We start from the raw sequence: 23,877 nt of genomic DNA on the forward strand, positions 1-23,877 counted from the left end.
TAAGAGATGAAATACCTGCAGAGTCACTCCCAATGATAACAATGTCATCCACTTAGACTACCAGGCGAATTAGACCAGCCTCAGATTGCCTGTAAAATATTGAGTGATCACACTTACTCTTTTGCATACCAAATTCCTGTATTGCTTCACTGAATCTCCCAAACCATGCTCTAGGACTTTGTTTCAAGCCATAAAGAGACTTTCGAAGCCTACAAACTTTACCCAACTCCCCCTGAGCAACAAACCCAGGTGGTTGCTCCATATACACCTCCTCCTGAAGATCACTATGAAGGAAAGCATTCTTGATATCCAATTGATGCAAGGGCCAATCATATGTAGCTGCTAAAGAGATAAACAAGCGAATAGAAGTAAGTTTAGCTACAGGAGAAAAAGTGTCAGAGTAATCAACCCCATATGTCTGAGCATATCCTTTTGCTACAAGTTGTGCTTTTAACCTAGCCACAAAACCATCAGGATTTACCTTTACTGTAAATACCCATTTGCAACCAATAGCTTTCTTACCAGTGGGCAAAGGCAACAGTTCCCATGTACCATTAGCATCTAAAGCCTCCATTTCCTCTTTCATAGCATCACACCAGCCAGGATGAGACAGTGCCTCACTAACAGTATTAGGGATAGGAACAGAGTCTAAAGAAGTAACAAAACACCGAGAACAAGAAGACAATTGATTATAAGAAAAAAAATAGAGATAGGGTAAGTACATGAACGTTTACCTTTACGAAGAGCAATGGGTAAGTCTAGATCAGAATCATGATCAGTATGAGGTACAGGATCTCCCAACGAAGTAGCTGGTGGAGGATCTGAGTCAGGAATCTCCAATCTCCTAGAATAAACATGAACAACGGGAGGTCGAGTAGGTCTAGAGACAGAAGGAACAGGCTGTGGGAGAGGACTAGATATTGGTTGGACAGTATATATTAAGAGATCATCCTCCTCCCCCTGACTCTCATGCACAGATGATTGAGGAGAAAATGGAGTGGACTAAAAAAATGTGACATCTGCAGAAACAAGATAACAATTAAGAGTAGGAGAGAAACAACGGTACCCTTTTTGGAGTCGGGAGCACCTAAGGAAGACACATTTGAGAGATTTTAGATCCAATTTAGTAACCTGTGGACGAATATTACGCACAAAACAGGTACAATAAAAAATACGGGGTTCAATAGGAAACAAAGATTTGGTAAGAAACAAAGCAGTATAAGGAATATCCCCATTAAGGACAAAAGACGGCATACGATTGATCAAAAAACATGCCGTAGAAACTGCATCCGCCCGAAAGTGTTTAGGAACTTTCATCTAAAAAAGAAGAGCACGAGTTACCTTAAAAAGATGCCGATTTTTTCTTTCAGCCACGCCATTTTTGGATGGGGTATCCATATAGGAAGACTGATGAAGAATGCCATTTTGTGTCATACAAGACTGAAATTGTGCTAAAAAGTATTCTTTGGCATTGTCACTTCTTAATATGCGCACAGAAATATTAAATTGAGTTTTGATTTCATTACAAAAGGCACAAAAGATAGCAAACAACTCAGAACAATTCTTCATTAAATATAACCAGGTAACACGAGAGTAATCATCAACAAAAGTAACAAAATAACGAAATCCAGTTTTAGAAGTAACAGAACAAGGACCCCAAACATCAGAATGAACTAACTCAAAAGGAGATGAAGCCCATTTATTAACTCTAGACAAAGAAGGCAAACGATGATATTTTGCAAACTGACACGACTCACATTCTAGTACTGATAAAAACTGAAATTGAGGACACAACTTCTTCATGGTAGACAAAGAAGGATGACCCAATCTATAATGAGCTTTAAGAGGTGTTAAGGTACTGGAGCAAATAAACGACCGCGGTACATGATTTTCTAGAATATAGAGACCACCTGACTCGCGTCCTCTACCAATAATCTGCTTTGTCGTAAGATTCTGAAACAAACACTGGTCAGGAAAAAAGGAAACATAACAATTTAAGGTACGAGTAAGTTTACTAACAGAAAGTAGATTAAAAGAGAATTTTGGTAGACACAAAACAGAAGACAAAAGAAATTGACGAAGTCGGGTTCGCAGTTCCAGAACCCATGTCAATAACCCATTTGGATGAGAAAGACACAAGGCATGTAGTGAATTTACCTGACTCAGCGATCGCAGTGACAGGGGAACTGGTAGGCTTTAGAGATGCCTGATACTGGGAAAATTATACAAAATCCTCTGCAGATACCAAAATAGTTTTCTCAGAGGAAGATACTGTAGAATTCTCTGCTGCCATATTTGCCATCTGTGATCGCTGATTTTTTCTCTAAAGTTGCGGATAATTATATTTTGTATGGCTAGGCTCATGGCAATAATAACAAATGACTCCTCTTGAGTCTTGATTAGAACTAGCCTCTCTATTACGCTGATTACTTCTGTTGCCTGTAATTCCCCCTCTACTTCCTCTTCTATTACCCTGTTGTCTATTTGGATTATGGCTAATAAGAGCACTACTGGCAGGCTGTGAAGATTGGGTACTCTCTGTATGAAGGCCCGTGTGAACGTTTCATGCAAAGAGGAAATTTCAGAACTGGAGAGAATCTGAGATTTAGCAGTCTCATACTCTGAAGAAAGGCCTGCAAGAAAACTCATAACAGCCAGTTGCTCCCGTTGGGCCTGCTGAACTTTCACATCAGGACTGAAAGGCAACAATACATTAAGTTCCTCATATACCCATTTAAAATTAATAAAATAAGCCGTGAGAGACTTATCCTCTTTCTCAGCAAGGTAGAATGCCTTACAAATATCATAAATACGGGAGATATTCCCTTTACCAGAATACAGAAAATCTAAGTAATCCATTAATTCCTTAACAAATTCACAGTGATTAATTAAACTAATTACCTCAATGTGAATCGAGTTCCGAAGCTGTAAAAACAATCGGGCATCCTCACTTAGCCAAGTTTGTCGTGTATCATTAGTGGGTGGATCTTTAGTAAGGTGATCATCCTTATCAATGCTACGCAAATAGACCCTAACAGTCTTACTCCATTCCAGGTAATTCGAACCATTAAGTTTGTGTTCCGTGATCTTAGTCATCACCGGAATCACATCAAAAATAACATTGTTATTGTTTGCCATTTGTTGAGACAAAGAAAACTAACCGAAACACTAATCCAAAGTGCTTATAGCAGCAAAATAACCCAAAATCACAAATCAAGCAAATACCGAAATAGGATCTGAAAGCCAAACCTCAGAAGTCCTTTAATGGTGTACTGGATCAGACAACAGCATACAGTGATGGAATGAGGGGGTTGAGGCGACGTCGGCGATGTTGATCGGGGTCGAAATGGTCGGTCGGTGACCAAGGTCTCTCCTGAGCTGGGTGGTGAGAACAAATAGTCACCCTAGATTGATGACCTGCTCTGATACCATGTATGTAACACCCTCCCGATAGCAACTCAAATGCAGTCTTACATTCGGTGGCCAGTGTCGATCGGACGACTAGAACGTCCGGAAAAATATTTAAACTAAAGTCAGGAACCAAAATTAACTCAAATATTAATAAGAAAAATTTAGGAAAAATTTTAGAAATAAAATACAACCAAGTTAAACGAGCCGGTGCCCAAGCGATGGGTAACCAGAGTGAAGTTGCGGTTCTCGCAACGAGGAGCCCTAGACCCGGGGAAAAATTCATAAAATAATTTTTGGGACTCCAGAGAAGGGTTATTGAGGTTCCCATGGCATTAGAATGCCAAGAAAATATTTAGAGAAATTTTTCAATCGGTACAGACAATTTTGACCCGTTAAGCCAAACGGAGGGCATTTTGGTCATTTCGCCTTCAGAGGTGATTTTTTGCCGACTTGTCCAGTTAAGTAAATAATTAATATGACATAAAATATGAAGAAATATTGCTAAAAATTAAATTGAAATGTGGTAGAAAAGAAAAGAAAAGAAAAATGAAGGAAATTAGGGATAATGACATCACATGATGTCATTTACATACCCTCCACCAATCACCATTCAATAAGTCTTTTTTTAAACAATTAAAAGAGACAAATGGACCCAAAATTCTGCTGTTTCCTTCTTCTTCTTCAGCCAAAATGTGAATCTCTCCCTCTTCTCCCTCCATTGATTTTCAAACAAAAGCTTCATTTCTCATGCTTCCTCACCATATTTCCTCAAGACCCCAATACTAAAATGAATCCTTGGACCTAGAGGAAGTGTTTGGCAGCCAAGAGAGTACAAGAAAATGAAGATTTAACTTGGGAAAATTCTGCCCTACAAGAGGTTAGTGACCAAAACCTTAAATTTCAATTCAATTTTATGTTTAAGCACTATATTGGTGATTAAATGACAAAGAAACTTGATGAAAGACATTGGTATGCCATCCCTTATTTTTGGCAGCCATGGTTAGGGTTTGATGGTGTTGAATTTAATGAAGTTAAATGGGTAATAGGGCTGCCCACAATATGTATTTGCTAAGTAGATTGATGAAATAAAGTGAAAATGCATGATTTTGAAATTGTTGAGCTAGGGTTTGGGAGTGAAACTTGGATTTAGCTTATGCAATTGTGAAAGAACATTTTAATGGTCAATTAGTGACCATTTTAGGTAAGTTGACCACAATTTGGACTGAAAAATGGCATGGCAAAGTGAATGAGAATGCTGCCTAGGGACAGCAGCAAGGTGACTGAAATTTCAGTCCACTTGGACTGCCATAGCTTGGGCTGTGTAGGTCCAATTGGTGTTTGGCCAATTGGACATGAAACTAGGCTTATAATGGCACATTTTTGCTGAAGAAACCATGCCCAAAAGACCAAAGCAAGAGGACCAAAACTTGGCCCCAATCCGGACACTCTGCAACAGCCCCTGCAGAATTGACCAAATGAACAGTAACTGTTCATTTGGCCATAACTCACTGTAGATTTGGTCAATTGACCTGAAATTTTTACAGCAACAAGTTAAGACATAGAAAAACAACTTTCATGAAGAAACCTACCCCAAATTATCACCAGAACCTAATCAAATCATTGAGCAAAGTGAAGTTTACTGTACTGAGATTTCCAGAATTTTCATTTGAGCAGCAATGTTTGGAGGACTATAACTCTCTCTAGAAAACTCGGATTTAGGCGATTCTTGAACCGATGGAAACCTAAGGCATAGTAGAACATTTCATATGAAGAAAGTTAGACCAAATTAGGAACTTAACTTGATCAAATTACTAACCAAAGTTGGATCAAAATCTGCCAGAACCCATGATAGCAGCAAGAACAGTGCACGTGAACAGTAAACTTATTTTGGCCATAACTTGAGCTACAAAACTCCAAATGGAGTGATTCAAAAAAAGAAATTCAACTAGACAAAATAAGAAACATTTTCTATGAAGGAAGTTTTGTCAAATTCCAACAGTAAATCGACCAATGAAACAGTGCAACTTCGGAGCACCAAAACCGAAAATTGGCAATTTTGCCAAAATGACCTAAGCTTTGAGAAAGTGATCAAAACCAACAAGTTTTAAATGAAAAATGTAGTATGTTTGAAGTGCCAAAGTCAATGTACATATTTTCTATGCAAAAGTCAACATTTTAGTTGACTAATGAAGTGAATAGAGACATGAAAACTTGAAATAAGCTTGGAAATGGATTTGGTAATTGATTCCAACAAGTTTTAAATGCAAAATGTGGTACATCGGGAGTGTTAAAACCAATGTACCTATTATCTATGTAAAAGTTAACATTTTTGTTGACCAATGAGGTGAATAGTGACACCAAAACTTGAAATTCAAAATTTAAAATTAGAAATGCATCTAGGGGACTTTAAATTGCAATTGGCAATTAATACTAGTAAATGTAAAACTCAAAATGTGGGATCTTGGTGTAATTAGAATTAATATATCCATTAAGTATAAAAATATCAACATTTTGATTGACTAGTATGATGAATAGTAATCAAAATGATTAGTGAATTAAGATGAAGACCTAGAACCAATTCTAAGCTTAAATGCTTAGAATTGTATGACAAATATGGACTATGCATCCTAGCCAAAATTGTTAAAAAGAAATTTAGGCCATAAATTTGAAATCCATGAAATATTCATGGATTACTTGAAACATGAAAAATAAGTCACCTAATTGATGTGAATAGATAGTTAGGGCATATATGCCCATCACAAATGGAATTCATAAAATATTAGTAACTCAACTTGAAATATAAAATTTGTAATTACATAAATAGATTCTTGAATGTATAAATGAGAAAAGAAAAATGTTTTGAATACAATGGTACATGTGAACCATTGCTTAGAATTGTGATCAATATGAATAACATAATGAATGAATAAATGAACCATATTAATGTATGAATGAGACATTAGTTCTCATTATTGTAGAGAGGAGAAATATTTTGAGTACAATGGTATATGAATACCATTATTGTGAATTGTGATCAATAGGAATGATGTAAGGAATGTATGAATATTATGATCAATGTACAAATTATGAAATTTATCGTGAAATAATAAAGACATAAAACACAACATATTAATATTTGATGATATTATATGCCCTTGTATTGCCTAGACATGTGTGTCAGATTGGATAGTTTGGCATGCCAATAGGGTATTGTTTTAGCGAAGATCGCGAAAGGCTTTATGCCTGTATTCATGGCTTTATGCCCGTATTCATGGTTTTTATGCCCGTATTCATGGCTTTTATGCCCGATTATGTGATATCATGGCTTTTTAGCCATACTGACTGCATACATGGTTGACGTTCTGCGTCCCATGGTATGACGGCCCGAGGCACCGCGGTGTCCAGTGCCAACGACCCGTTATCCAGTTTAGTCAGCCTGTCGTAGGTCACTTGGGCAGTGTAATTTATTGAAATAAATTAAGACTATTAGTAATTAAAAACATTAGAGATCAAATAAATGAGTTAATAAGACTTCAAAAGAATTAGTTACAATTATGAAATGATCCAAACCACATAAAAATTGTTAAGTAAAATGATAAGAGAGTTGCAAAAATAGGTATAACTTAACTAAATATTTTAAATGTACCTTCTATTGCCATATGAATATAAATTGAGTATTTTTATTAATTCTGTATATCGTACATTATCACTGTGAATTTCGGAATTAAACGCTTCCAAAGCGAAACAAATGAGAACAAAAGATAATTAACATTAGACACATTGTATTAAATTAAATTGATTCTTAAGCATTCAAATTATGCTCTGTTCTTTCTTTATTTGTATATATTATTTCTTGTTATATTATTGCACCACTAAGCAGAAATGCTTAGCGCGATGGAATTGCTTCCTCGCGCAGGTACTGAAGGTAAAAACTAGTAGACTGTCGACTGAGATTTTTGGAGTCCAGATCTGCAGAAGTGTCAGAAGAGTTCAAGATTGTCACCTCCTCAGCAATGCATGTAGATAGGGCTCATTTTATACATGTTATGTATATTGTTCATTCCTAGCACATTGTAAATTATTTGTATATCTTGTACAAAATAAACTCATGTAATTAACCTATGAATTATGGAAGCTATTCAAAGTAAGTATTTTAGTATGTGAATTGAATTTGAGTTATAATGAGATTATACTTGTGAATATTGAGATATTGAAAATCTAATGAGATTTCTGAGAAATCTGGATACTGTATTGAGATACATTGTGTTTGAAAATTTTTGAGACTATTAAGTTTGAGAAATTGAGTATATATTGAAATTGTCTTTGGCAGGTTCAGAAGAACTGTTAGTCCAAATTACAGCCGACACTTTGTCGGATTATCGTTAAAATTTTTAAAATTTCCAATTTAGTTAGATTTTGATAAAAGTAAAAATAGCCTAAATCTTCAATAAAGTTTTTGAATAAATAAATCAATGACTGTAATGAAATCAGATAAAATAGAGTGCTCCGGTACACTGAGTGGCATAACTTGCTCGGCTACACTGTAGTCGGGTAAGGGGTGTCACAATGTAGAAAGAGATGATTCTCCTTAATTTCAATTAATCTGTATATGGGTATATATATACAATTGATTCCTATAATTGTGTTCTACTAATTAGGAAGAAATCCTAAATAAGAAATCCTAAATAGGAATACAGAATACAGAATATACAGAAAAATAATATAGTGATTGACTTTCCATAACATACCTATTTCATAGGTAATCAGCTATGCAGAGTTCCATCCAGATGCCAAACGTTCCTTACACCATCTATCAACATCAGAAAGTGAACTGGGTCTCTTCTCTGACATGACAAAAGTTTATGTATTCTCAAGCAACCCAATCAATACAACTTATGATATCCTACTCCTTTTCTGAAAAGGGAGTTTCTTGACTTCTGCTTGAAATTTCTTACTATCTGATGTACTTTCTGACACATTGGCACTTGAACCAAGGCTCCACTACTCCTTAACCTGCCATTTTACCATAACTTGTCTTAAACATCCCTTAGTGTCCCTTTTATACCATTCCTTTTAGTCTTTTCTCACCTTGTGCCTTGTCCTTTGAAGATATTCATCCCATCAGCGTTAACTGTAACCTTTTTATGTCTTAATCCTAACTTGATTACTAACTCTATTACTTCCAGAATTTTAACTTTGTGATTGGTTCTCACCAACACATCCACCATATAGTATCACACTATAGTACTAACTTACTACTCATATTATATAATATAGGCAATTCACCATGGATGATTCTTCTTAGACCTCCTTCCTAACACAACCATCAAAACATTATCGTTCTCTACTATTCTTTATAGGGAATTGCTCTTCAAAATTTATCATCTTTTCACAATTATCATGCTCTATTATAAAATATTAATTGCACTTACCCTTTGTTGTACTGTTGTCCCACCTGACATATCATCTTTGAATTTAAAGTTTCTTGTTATTCTCCACTTGTCCTCCATACTTATAATCACTTGTCTAGTGCCCCTTATACTCTACTGTACTCTGGAAAATAAAGCACTGATAGATTCTTCTAGAACTAATTCTAGTCTTGCCAACAATCACTCCTCTAATTCTTGTACTTTCTAATAACTTATGAGTAACATCTATACCTATCTTGTCTTATCCTGTCTTTCTACTAGTGTTTTGTTATATATTATTAAACTGTCATTCATGTTTCCTTACAAAGTTACCCAGTTGATCACACTGAAAATACTTACCTAACTCTCGATTACAGACTCTAGGTCTCACTATTCTGAATTCTAACATCAAACCTTTGTGCCATTATCCCTCATTCTTTTCTCTCATCAGGCATGATTGAATCCATTAGGTTGAGTTTTATTCAACTTATTACCCATTGACTTTGCTTCTTTGTCTGATAAGATAGTTCGAGTTATCGTTACGCACCCTCTGGTTACTATCTACTTTGGTTACATATCTCACCTAACATTCCTCATACTATAAACAATCTAAAAGGTCCTTGCTCCATTGCCCCTTATTCTACCTTGGGGATAGAAAATAGACAAAGCCTATTCTAGATCCTACAACTCTGAGCTCCATATTCTAGCTCCTAACACTACATCAACTATGACCTGCTCTGAGTTTTGCACTTCTGGCTTCTATACCATGACAAATGTTCTCCCTAATGTCATCCTTTTCCAAGCTTTCTATCATTACTTTTATGTTTTCCTTATTTACCTTTCCTAGAATTATATTTTGTCTCCTCTGTATCAAGACTTTACACTTCCTAATCTTATCTTAATTTGGGCCTTTCAGTCTGTTCTTTAGCTAACTCATTTTATCTTACCCAAATATAAACTTGGACTATTTTATTCTTTAGCTCATTCTTTTTCTTGACCTAATTGCCATGTCAGAAGTTTGTACCTTTTCACTATCCCTACCAAGTCATCTACACCTCAATGTTGCTCAGAATTGGTCCTTTGATCACTCTAGCTAGTACTTCTACTAGCAATCAAGTTATGTTGCATCTGCAACCAATTATCCAAATTTTTATTTCTACACTTCCTTTATTTACTGGCATTCTGTAGTTTATCTTTGCTAACTTACTGCCCTTAACATTATTCTGTTTAGAGTATACTCTTGTTTTGAGTAATAAGAAATTGAAAAGGAACTTAGGGAATTGCAACCATGCATTCACTGTGTGATCTCTGTTCCTATTCTTTAGACTATATACTATCTCTATTCCTATTCTTTAGACTATATACTATCCCCCACTACCTCAAGGAAGGGATCTGTAGGGATTCTATTTTCCCATATCCACTCAATTAGTCAAAACTTAAAATACTGGGTACCATAACACGTCATTCAATTCATTGGCTTTTCATCTATCATGATTCAATCACTTATGGTTCCTATAATGGAACTTACACCCTCTCTAGGATACCTAAGCTAACAACTCTTTATCACACTCCATAGTCCCATTTGGGACACTATTTCATAGGTTACCATCACCAGTAGTAACCTTCTATCTCTCCTGAAAGGATAAGATCATATTCTACATCAAAATTAACTGTAAAAGTGGTACTGCATCTGCTATCTTGCCATAACCATGTCAGGCTATCTGCTCTTTTATCATACTACAAATCCCTTAAAGCGTCATTTCATAGGCTATGAACATTATTCATAGCATTTGGTTTTCTTTTAGGGAAGCATAGTCGTACTCTATGCCTTGCTGCCACACAAAGAAGTTATTATTTTTTTGCTAAACTTTAGGCAAAATGTCCATTGTAATGCCAAAACTGTTTATGACCCCTTATCGGAGACCAGATGGTCTCACTCTGCAGGTGCTACGTTTACTTTGTGACTATACTAAAATCTCTAATCTAATGGCAACTCTTAATATAACTCTAGCTCATGGTAGGGTAACTGAGTCACTGACTCTGGTTACCACCTAGCTATAATCTTTGATACTTTAGCTCAAGGGTTTAAACATCTAACTGGGAGTTCCAAACTCCTCAATAGAAATAAAACTCTATCCTAGCATAACTATACCAAAATAGAGGCTGTCTGTAAATACCCTCATCATGGAACACCACGGGGATACATGCAGCTCTACGCAATAATCCTATGTTAGTACTGTAATCCACAGCTTAAAGAACAAATAATGAAAGCATTGCATAGATTACTGTGATTCTTCCTAACAAACCATGTTTCCCAACGTCTTATCTCTCTTTAACCCACTGATACCATAAACTTGCCCTGATTGAGTTGTCTATTGATAATTGCCAATAGTGGTATCTTTGCCCCCACCTAGGGCATCTATGCTGTCATAACTCACCTTTATGTACTCATGCCTTGCACTAGATAGGCACTCTGCTTGTCCCTATTCTAACAGAAACATAATAATTCTTGGAATACATATGCCCATGGCAAACCTCAACATGTCTGCCAGCTCTAATTCACATTATCATGTACTACACGAAAACTGAGACACTAAACTGAAGCACTCTTATACTATCCAAGGAATAACGCAGAGTCTAGAAATAAGGAATTACAAAAGAAGAAAAACATAATCCTATACTTCGCCTGTGACAACTCTAGATACATACTTTCCCATGAAGCTAGAGCCTAAGTTCTGATACCAACTTTGTCACGACTCAATCCCATGGGCCAAACTGGCACTAGGATCTGGGCTGACATAAAGCCCTCGAGGCCTATAGTAAGCTCACTCTTCCCAAACCCATAACTAGGACCACCATCAAGGCCCAACATGCTAACCAAATAAAATAAAATATTATAAATTTATTTGGGCCAACCCAACTCGATAGCTATTAGAAAATCCAGAAGTAAGAGAGCCCAGCTCAACCCTGATACCCATCGTGCAGAAACACCTTAATCTCCATTAATTAATACAGTATAAAAATACATTGGTGTCACAGTAGAGTCCTAATAATTAAATAATAGATAAATGAATAAAAACTATAAAAACTGCTACTAAAAAGGACTATAACCTGTGAAGAAAAATGCAGGTTAGATCCAAAAAAAATTAAATTCCCTCCTTCTGCAACCTGGAAAAAATATTTGGACAGGAATGAGCGTTTGACTCAGAGAGTTTAGATATTGATTATAGATGCAATTTCTATGACTATATAAAATTACTGCAATCCTACCATGAAATGCACATCCAACATATAAAATAAATAATTTACCCAATATTCACACAAGAAGTTAATTTGGAGCTACTCACACACACACAGTGTATCATATCAATATATAGATATATATGGGAGCTGATCCCCTGTATAGCTCTCTTAATCCAATACTTGTCAGTGAGGTCAACTTAAGCTGGACTTTCGCTTAATAATACCGGTGTGGGGGCCAGCGAGATCAATTCAAAGCTGTGCTCACCCTGGCTTATCCATATATAAAGATCGAGTCCTAGCGATCAAGCTTTAGCTGTGACTACCCGTCCTACCCATATCTATATCCACACCATATTAACGCTAACAACACACATAACTCCAAATTATCCTTAGAATAACAATTACAAATAAATAACAATAATTAATTAATATGCAACAACCAAAATGCCCCTAATATATTAACTATTTATATGCATAATTAATTATTTATAAAATGCATGAGCATGACAGATATATAATTAATATTGAAATTACAAAAATAATCAATATGCAACTCATAGACTAATCGACTTGACTATAGCTGGTCCGACTAAAAGAAAAAGAAAGGCTAGCCGACACCGATTACCTAGAAAGACACACTGACTTCTATTAAAATTACTGATAGAATTAATTAATTAATTTAATCAAATAAGCAAGAATAATTCTTAAGATCTTACCAAAATTTTGGCAGAGTCTTCCTTATAACTGAACCTAACTTCCCTACAAGAAAAATGAACCAACAGTGATACATACGGCCTTAGGCCCACAATAATAATTATAATGCCCATCAAGGTCTATAAAAAACCTAATCTAAGTCCAAATATCCAAACTCCAGCTCGGGTCTCTAACTCTTCTACAGTCCAAAAAAATATTTTTAACATTTCAAAAATTATAAAAATATTCCTGGAGGTCCTCCACATAGTCATTGTATTAATTAAATTTATTTTACTTAATTCTACTAAGTCAGGAATATTTTACAGATTTAACTAGCTAACTTAATTAAAGCACAAACTACCCAACTTGAGTTAGGGACTACTTTTGCAAATTCTATTGCTTGGAACGCGTTCGGAATGTCTAAAAATGCTGGAAATGACTATAAACACGACCCTTTTCTTAGACAGCCCGCCAAACACTTACACCAGGTCGAAAACTCAGTTTTGAGTAGCGGTAAGCTATCACCGATTCGATTGCTTCTAAACAAAGCTCATAAATTGTTAATAATTATCATATAATTATATTTAATTTGCAGGCATCAAAAAGGTCAAAAATCTCATTAAGTGATCTGGACCGTCTAATGATCACCTTTTTCAAATAGTGTCCCATCGGAGCGGGGTCGATCCCATATCAAAGGTTTCACCGTGTTGAGTTCATCGATGGTCTTGGATCGCCGATTTGACGGTCAGATTGGCTAAATTTTTCTGTTTCTCTCTTCTCGATTCATCTGATTTCGACGACAATAAGGAGCGAGGTTGGTCGGATTTGGTAGTCTAGAGGAAGAGTAGTTGAACACTAGTGGTTTGGGTTCGATCCACCAGCGGAATCGCCGGAAAACGGTGAAAGACTGTTTGCCTTCCTCCTTGCGTGCTTTATCGGAAAAATAGCACCATCAACTACCGTTCGTAGTTCGAGGAGTATCGCTGGTGTAGTTGAGGGCCGCTGGAGGTTTGTCGGCAGTTGTCCACCACTGCGTCCTATGGGAGCACGGTGAACGGAGAGGGAGAGATGTAGGAGAAAAAGAGAGAGAGAGAGAGAGAGAGAGGTTTTTTTTTTGGGGGTTTTGTTTGCAGATTTGAAATTTCTGGGTTTTTTTTAAACTTTTAATTATCCTTTCAGTCCTTAAACTTTTTTAGGCATATGCAAATAGGTCCAAAATTCTTTTCGATTAGGTCCCAAAATATAAATTTATGTATAAATAAAAATTAAAGAAAATATAATAATAATAATAATAATAATAATAATAATAATAATAATAATAATAATAATAATAATAATAATCAAATTAATAACAATTAATCAAATCTTAGAGCCAAGTAATCATTTTAATTAAAATTGAACTATTAAATAATTTTATAAAATATGTTTAGAAATAACATTAAAAATATATAAATGAAAGTTTTAAAAAATTATAAATTAGTTAGATAATATTAAAATAATATTTAAATACTATATAAAAAAAATATATATAATTTATATTTTAAAATTCAAGTTATTACATTTTTCTAAGGCTTCTTTTGTTTTGGGGAAAATATTTTCTTAAAAAATATTTTTTATATTTTCTAACGTTTGGAACACTTAGAAAAATTGGTCTATAAAAAATATTTTCCTAATCAAAGTGAAAATTAAGTCATCTTTAAGGAAAATGAATTATAATTTTGTAAAAGAAAAAATTATTTTCTATTTTCTAAATTTTGATAATTTTATTAAAATGTAAACATTCTTATACATATATGAAAAAAATACATATCATTAATTTAACATTATAATCAAATAACAAAAAATATTTTTTAAAAAATATTTTTTATAAACAATATTTTTTATGTATAAATTATTTTTTATAAAATAAACGGGGTCTATGCTATCCTGGCAAGCTAAATAAGAGGATATTCCATAAAATCTTCCTTTTTAAATGTAAAGATAATAAATATTAAAATAGATAAATGAGAATACGATTTTGATACCTCTTCACTTATTATATATTAACTAATCGCATCATTTTGTTTAATTTATCTGCACATTTCATATTATTATTGGTTGGATTAAGAAAAACAAAATAAATTACATGTCATATTATTATTTGTTAAGATTATTTTAAAACTCTATTATACATTTAATTATTTGGTCCAACTGTCTGTGTACTTCTTGTACTTCCTCGGGGATGGCTCCATCTGGTGCACTAATAAAAGATAAAAAACAAGTATTGATATAATAATTGTTTTGTCATTAAATTAATAATTTGGTCATCGATTATTCATAATAATATAGGAAAGATAATTCTTAAATTTACCATCTACACCTTAAACTTTAATGAAAAAATTGTGAATAAAGTGATTTCAAAATAATCTTTAATTTAAAAACCCAAAAAAATTATTTATTTATATATAATATAAAATATAAAAATTAAGTTTAAATCACATATTTTTCTTTATAATAATTTCAGATGTATGAATAAAGAAAGTTTGGGAAAAGGAAAAAATTGCAATTATAAGACAAATGAAATCTCTCCGAAAAGAAAAATTATATTTTTTTCTTATAAATCTTTTTATACAAAAAAATAAAGTAATTTGTTTATTTTTTTATATTTTAATAAAAAAATAATAAGAGAAAATTATTATATTTTTTTATATTGTATCTATATTAAACAAATAAAATTATATTAAAAAATAACTATCGGGAAGAAAAGAAGGGTATAAAAAGAAAACAAAAAAATTAACATTGTTTTCTATTTTTTTTTTTTTATCTAATTTAGGCGGAAACAAAATATCTTATAATATTCTTTGAGCAATTTTCATATCAATCCTCATAATTTTTTTTTAATTTTTCTTTTTATAAATAAAAAATTAGACTTTTAATTTTTTCTTTTAATAAATAAAAAAATTATCTTTTTTTTTCTTTTTCTATTATTTTCTTCTTTCTTTTCCCTACCACAAAATAGGCCTAAAAAATTTGAAAAGTTAGAGAATTGTCTGGCCTACAACATATATTCTCTACTTGACAATCTATAAAAATAAAAAATAATTATGTATTTAATATAATATAAGAATATATATATTTTTTTATTTAACATATAGGTTTAATGGATTGAGTAATAATAAATATTATAAGTAATAATTAATGCGTTACATGATAAGAGTTAGCTATTCTTTTAATTATATGTATATAATAAATTTTAAAATTAATAAATAAAGAGATTCAAATTTAATATATCTTAATTTATTTTACTTTTAAAATATATCTTGACTATATAAATATTAACTTAACATTTTTAAGGTATTGAAATATGTGCCTTATCCAACGTTCCTAAACATTTTCTTTTAGATAAAAAATTTTTCATAAGTTTTATCACATCATTCAAAAATATATGAATGCACACCTAAATATACTTTATTTTTTTTTTCTTCCATCTATTAGATATAGCATACAAGCTTTGTTTTGTTCTCAGAATAAAATAAATCTTATCTATATATGTATTCATTTTAAATTTGAAACTATATATATAAAGGAATATCTATTTTTAAATATTAATTGTTATTCTTTTAATTAAGTAAACACATTAAATAAAGTGTAGGGAGTGGAGACGTTTCAAGTTAAAATTTTTTTTATTTACCAATTATGAAATTATTTGCTTTCATGGTGAGAAAATGAAACGATTATCTACTATGGAGCGTGGTAGTTTGATGGTTAACTTAGTGAGATGGCCTTATCTCACCCCAATTCGACTCTCTGCATTAATATGATAACTAAATATTGTCTCTACTTAAGAGTGTAATGGGAGACAGTGATAGGTTGTTCAATGATTTGTCTCATTGGCTGTCATCTCGGATTTAGTGGTAGGTCATTTCCTATGGAATTTGGTTAAATTGAAGACGTCAACTGATGATCCTGGACTTCTGACCTAAGGGGGCTGTAACCGTCATACTCAAAGAGCCCTCATTTTTTTCAGTTCAAAAACAAAATCTCATATTATGTAATTTATTAATTATTATTTAATTTATTGTAATTTCATTGAATTAAAAAAACTACAACATAACATAAAATACACTAAAAAATTATATTTTTTATTTTATAATAATGATATTAGTATTATTAGGTAGTCTTATTTAGTTTAAATTCTGGACTTCCTAAAAAGTAAATTTTTCAAGAAGTAACTTACCTTTATAAAGGTAAGTAAATTATTTTTTGAGAAGTGAAGGAATTATCTTTTTTAAGTTTGTCAAGAAGTTGAGATAAATTGTTCATCAAAGAAGATAGATTTTCAAACTTTTTTTAAAATATGAAATTCCCTAACTAAATTGCACCAACCAAACAAGGCGTTAATATTAATGTTAATATTAGGCCATAAAGAAAGTCAAGTGGGGGAGAGGAAAAGACAAACCCGGTGACCAAATGGTCTACGCCGCACATTTTCCCCCCTTCTTAGATTCTGTGGATTGTGGCTTCTGGCTTTTGGCTAATTTAGAAGGTTAAAAAGCGCCTGAAGTCCCCAGCGTACGTCCTTCTGCGGTGTTGAAAGATCATCACCGACGTATTCATTTTTTTCTTTTTAAAATATTATATTTCTCAGCTTGCTCTTATTTACATTAAAATATTAATAAATTTTATTTAAATAATATTTATATTCATCTTTAAAATTATGAAATTTTAAATTTATATTTCAATTAAAATTAATTATAATAAAATAAAATAAAAATAAAATGGTGAACATCTTCGTTATAAAATAAACACCTAAACAATTGTCCTAACTCAATTATAATAAAGATTATTTTAATAACAATTAAGGGCCTATTTGGATTAACTGTTGAATACAATCGATAATTAGTGATTGATAGTGATAAGCGATAGTGATTATATTTATATTAAGTGTTTGGTAAAATTATATTTAGTATTCTTTGTTAATATGTGAAATGACTAATAAGGGTATATATCATATAATTTATTTTATTATTTAAATAAATATAAAATTATAAATTTATTACATTATATTATTTATTTTATTATTAAATTAAATATATAATTATTAAATTAATATATTATATTATTTAAATAAATATATAATTATTAATCTTTTATATTATATCATTTATTTTATTATTGAAATAAGAAAATAATCATTTTTTTAAGATAATTAAATAATTTTAAAAATATAGATAAAATAATAAAATAATTATTATTGTTAATAGAAAAATTTATAATTAATTTTAAGTTTTTGGATATAAATAAATATTTTATATTTTATGTTATTAATCAAAAATATTTTAACAAAGTTGAAACACGTTAATTAAAATGTTAAAATTACAAATAAAAAAATAAAAATATTAATAATATTAATTTTTAAGTTAAATAAAAAAGGATAATATGGTCAAAATAAAAAATAAAATCATATCAGCTATCACCGATGATGAAAATTTCTAAAAATAGAGTGTGATGGGTATCATATCGCTTGCCCATGCCTATCATTTCTATTTTTAAGCTTGCCAAACACCATAATTTATTTGGGTGTCTATCAGCTATCAGCTACACCCAACAGGTAAACGAAACACCCCCTAAGTTGTGTAGTTAAAAAAAATTAAATGTGTATTTTGTTTTAGATAATTATTTTTAATTTTACTAACAATTGAAACACTAGTTGAATTTCGACAGAAAAAAGCAAACAACTTTAGCCTAGACTCGGTGTGTGGTGCCTAAGTTGAGGTTTACTGGTCAGTGGGTGTGGCCTGTGGTTGGCATTTTGGTACCCACATCGATTGTGAAGTATGTATGTGTGAATTATATATAAACATTGTTAAAATTATATGGTCTATTATTGTCGTTGACTCATATGTGCTCTAATTGTTCAAAAAAAAAAAACCTCCCCTTCATCAAATTTAGCCAATATCAATTGTACATGCAGTCATTCCCAAACACTAGTCCAATATAGAAAACAAAACATAAAAGCAATAAATAAATAAATAACATCAAACCAAGTCTAACAGTCACCTTCTTACTTCCCACCCAAATCAAAATCCTTTTAACAATAATACAACAAACAAATGTGCCCCTTAAGGCCTCCCAAGAGTCCCCTCCACAAAAAAAAAAACTGCAACCTCCTCTTCTTCTCCTACATAATGCCTTCTACTTCTTTCCTCAACCACCATCTCTATCTCCTTCTATTTCAATCCATTTCTTCTTGTTTTAGCCTTCTACACAACTTACATCCATCATCATGTCATCACTTTATTCTGTTCGCCTTCTTTCACCGCCATTATCTCACTCTCTTAGCTCCTCCACAAGACCCAGAACAAAGCTCTTTGCTGGTCCCACGGTGGTGCAGCCGGTGGAGGTGGAGGTTGATGTAGAGAGGCTGGAGCCAAGAGTTTATGAGAAAGATGGCTACTGGGTATTGAAGGAAAAGTTTAGACAGGGTATTAATCCTCAGGAAAAGGTGAAGATACAGAAAGAGCCTATGAAACTTTTCATGGAAAATGGGATTGAGGAGCTTTCTAAACTTTCAATGGAAGAGATTGATAAAAGTAAGGACACTAAGGATGATATTGATGTTAGGCTCAAGTGGCTTGGTCTCTTCCACAGAAGGAAGCATCATTGTAAGTTTTCACTTTTTTTACCAGATGCTTTATGATTTATTTGTTTGATTTAATGTTGACTTTTTCCTATATGATTTTCTTTTTCCTTCTTCCGTCCAGAAATTGAGATTTTGAATTCAGTACTCAGCTTTTCACAATTTGCATAATTTTAATGTAAATGTTTGCATTTCTTGTTAACTTTTATGCGGATTTGGTTTCTGATCCGAATTAGTTTGATATTAAGGCCTAGTTGTTGTTGTGTTATTTACAGATTGATAAGTAAAATGAAACCACACATTCTGTAGAATGGCAAAACTTATGAGTACTTCTATTTTATGTTCTGTAGCTGGAAAACAGAACAATGGTGATATTATTCTTATAGTTCCTGCTTCTGAGTCATGGAAAACCTTGTCATTTTCAATCTTTCATTTTTTTTGTGGCCAAAATAATTGCGTGGAACTATTCTGCAACAGCAGCCAGAGATCAATTCTTGATCTGATTGCCAAGTAATGATCATTTCACAGAAAAGTAAAACTCCTGATATCAGAATGGACACTCTTAGTCCCGGCTATTAAGCTTTTCAAATATTACTATAATTAGGCAAAATATTCTATTGATTACTGAATTGTGCACTAATTTTCATTGCAGTTATAAAACTTCAATTTGTAGCAATTTGGTTGCTGAACCTTAATTTTGTTGCAATTAGTACATTCTCTTACGTGATTTTGGCGAGATTACTTTATCTGAATGAACCAATGATAACAGGCTTACAAATTCAATGTTTTATGATCAGATGGTCGGTTTATGATGAGACTGAAGCTACCAAATGGAGTAACAACAAGTGAACAAACACGATATTTGGCTAGTGCGATAAGGAAATATGGTAAGGATGGATGTGCAGATGTTACAACCAGGCAAAACTGGCAAATACGTGGAGTGGAGCTGCTTGATGTGCCTGAAATACTCCAGGGTCTTGCTGAAGTTGGCTTGACAAGCCTGCAGAGTGGCATGGACAATGTGAGAAACCCAGTTGGAAATCCTCTTGCAGGAATTGACCCGGATGAGATTGTTGACACACGACCTTACACAAATTTGTTATCCCAATTTATCACTGGCAATTCAAATGGAAATCCTGCTGTTTCTAACTTGTAAGTTCCTTCAGCATTAGTCAGAAATATTCATGTTAAAAGACTATTCTTGATTGTTTCAAGCTATGAGGAATTCCTGAAATTATCTATAGCTTGTGGTTTGTGGTAATAGTCTATGCTTGAAGGATATGAATTTAGATGTTTAATAAGCCAGGGAAGAGAATATGCAGTTTACAGAAGCAATGAGCAAAAACATGATAAAGATTAATTGTGATCACTGTTGATAAAATTTTATGGATTTTTGCAGGCCAAGGAAATGGAATGTATGTGTCGTAGGTTCTCATGATCTATACGAACATCCTCACATAAATGATCTTGCTTACATGCCTGCAACTAAGGATGGACGTTTTGGATTCAATTTGCTGGTGGGTGGGTTCTTTAGTGCCAAGAGATGTGCTGAGGCAGTTCCTCTTGATGCCTGGGTTTCAGCAGAAGATGTGGTGCCATTGTGCAAAGCAGTACTTGAGGCCTACAGAGATCTTAGCACCAGAGGAAACAGGCAGAAGACTAGAATGATGTGGTTGATTGATGAACTTGTGAGTAAATCATTCATCTTAACAAATCATCCATTCCGGTTCTTGTTTCTGTTATAGTTTTTGATCTCGTTCTTTCATCTTTTGTTAGAGTTCATAATTGTAACTTCTGTATGAAAGCAGGGCATTGAAGGATTCAGGTCAGAGGTAGCAAAAAGAATGCCAAATCAAGAACTAGAAACAGCATCTTCTGAAGATCTGGTTCAAAAGCAATGGGAAAGGAGGGACTATTTCGGTGTGCATCCACAAAGCCAAGAAGGTTTTAGTTATGTAGGTCTGCACATTCCTGTAGGGCGTCTCCAAGCAGACGACATGGATGAACTAGCTCGTTTAGCCGATACCTATGGCTCTGGTGAACTCAGGCTCACTGTGGAGCAAAACATCATAATCCCCAACATTGAGAACTCAAAGATCGAGTCCTTACTTGAAGAGCCTCGATTGAAAGACAAGTTCTCACCAGAACCACCTCTTCTCATGAAAGGTTTAGTGGCATGTACTGGCAACCAGTTTTGTGGGCAAGCCATAATTGAGACAAAAGCTAGGGCCATGAAGGTGACTGAGGATGTGCAAAGGTTAGTGTCAGTGACTCGGCCAGTGAGAATGCACTGGACAGGTTGTCCCAACACCTGTGGGCAGGTGCAGGTAGCTGATATTGGGTTCATGGGGTGCATGACAAGAGATGAAAATGGAAAGACTTGTGAAGGGGTGGATGTGTACTTGGGAGGAAGAATAGGGAGTGACTCACATTTGGGGAAAGTTTATAAGAAGAGTGTTCCTTGCAAGGACTTGGTGCCTTTAGTTGTGGACATTTTGGTTAAGCACTTTGGAGCTGTCCCTAGAGAGAGGGAAGAGGTGGACGATTAGGTTGAAGAATCATTGGTTCATTTTTATTTCTTATTTTTTAACCCTTTCTTTTCTTGCTTTCGTTTTGTGTAATTGTGGGATGTAGGATACCAGAAGTTACTGTTTATCATGTAAAATTAGTTTGCTCAAAGTAATAAATTCTTTCTATTTGAAGAAAAAAAAAAATCTAGAAAAAATAAGGAAAATATCATAATATCATAATGTAATGCATAAATTTTTTTTCTGGAATGGAGTAAGGGTTAAATCACATATATTCATTTTTTTTTTCATTAATTAAAAAATTACATAGATAATTCAGCAGTAATTTTTAAACTAATCAACTCAATTTGAAAAAAAAAAAATTTCTTTGCTCAAGTGACACCCATACAATACAACTTGATATCATATATATATATATATATATATATAAACACAACAATCTAATTATTTTTTTAAGCTATGTTTGTTTTATGAAAAATTTTCTTGAAAAATATTTTTGGTATGGGCATTAAAAAAATGAGTTAACAGAAAAATATTTTTCTAATTAAAGAAAAAATTAAATAATTTTTAAGTAAAATGATTATTTTTTATTTTTTAAATTTGATAATCTTATTAAAATATGAAAATATTTATATATACATGATATAAATACATATCATTAGTTTAATTAGTTTATCATTGCAACAAAATAACGAAAAAATATTTTTATAAAAAATATTTTTATATACTAGTTATTTTTTGCAAAATAAATCTTAAAAATTAAATAAGTAGCACAAAATTGGCTTTTCATTATTGGCCAAAATCCTCTCAAGAATGGAGAAAATATCCTTGATATGATACTCTATGCTATTTCCATCTATGGTTTAATTTTACCTAAGGCCATTGAAATTATTGCTAATGTAATACTTCAAATTTTCAAATAATTATTTTATGTGTACACTATAATATTTTAATGTATTAAATATTATGGTAATTAATTTGAATTTTCTGGGTTTTTAAAATTGGGTTTTTATTTTTCAAGATAATTAATTTTATCGATTTTTAAAAATTAATTTAAAGGCCACGTCATAAGTTTAAAAAAATATTTGGACTTCATAAATTTTTTTGAGTTTTTTGTAATTTTTTTTAGAATTTTTGAGTCTTGTTTTGAGTTCTAAGACAGAGTAAAAATCAAATTTTTGGTCTCCTAAATTGAACCGATCGAATTGAATCGGATCGAATCAAACCGGTCTCTTTTTCTTTCGTCCTCCCCTCTCCCGTGTGCCACTCTTCCCCTAACTTCTCTCTTCTTTTCCTCTCTCTCCTCCCTTCCGCATCGTCGGCCAACCGTCCCCCGCCCTTACCCACACACCGGCGCACCTCTGGCTATCCCTCCCCACTGATGCCGCCCCTGCAGCCAGCTGGAAAACGCCCCAAAATCCTCCTCCTTCCTCACGTGACTTTTCATCTTCCCAGACCAAATCCGGCCGATCCGGCCACCAATCAGACCGAGTCCAATTTCCTTTGTGTCCTACTCTTCGAGAGCTTTTCATAGATACTTATTTTCCCAATTTTCATAGGGCGGTTTGTGCAAATCAAGCTCGAGAAGTTTTAGCTCATTTTGACTTTGGGTTAAATTTCTCTCAAATTGTGAACCCCAAGGAGATTTCAAGATTACCAGCACGTTGCACTTAGCGAGAGCTTCGCAACGACACCAATTTCAAATTTTTCCAACACTGAAAATTTGATAGATCCCACAAACTTTACAGCATTTTTTTGAGTTTTTAATGAGTCTATTTAATTAAATAAAAATTACATTCTAGCTCCTGATATTGTGAGCTTTGCATAGGTATTCTTATTTCGAGGAAATTCCACTGGCGACTAGGACTGCATTTTTGGGCTGGAAAGGCGGGTTGCCAGACTCACTTCAGAAGTGAGTCAATATTATAGTGCTTCCCACCATTTTTAGATGCTCCGGACGTGTTCCAGGTGTCAG

General features: G+C 33.0%; 1 protein-coding gene across 1 annotated transcript; it reads left to right on the forward strand.

Moving 5' to 3' along the window:
• The first annotated feature begins 18,885 nt into the window (after positions 1–18,885).
• LOC110639356 (ferredoxin--nitrite reductase, chloroplastic) lies at positions 18,886–22,088 on the forward strand. The gene is made up of 4 exons (XM_058135434.1): positions 18,886–19,399; positions 20,172–20,526; positions 20,774–21,062; positions 21,183–22,088. Exons 1-4 carry the CDS (start codon positions 19,021–19,023, stop codon positions 21,921–21,923), a joined length of 1,764 nt encoding a protein of 587 aa, XP_057991417.1. The 5' UTR covers positions 18,886–19,020; the 3' UTR covers positions 21,924–22,088.
• The last annotated feature ends 1,789 nt before the right edge of the window (positions 22,089–23,877 follow it).

This window comes from Hevea brasiliensis, chromosome 14 (genome assembly GCF_030052815.1).
Source record: "Hevea brasiliensis isolate MT/VB/25A 57/8 chromosome 14, ASM3005281v1, whole genome shotgun sequence".
Lineage (NCBI taxonomy): Eukaryota > Viridiplantae > Streptophyta > Magnoliopsida > Malpighiales > Euphorbiaceae > Hevea > Hevea brasiliensis.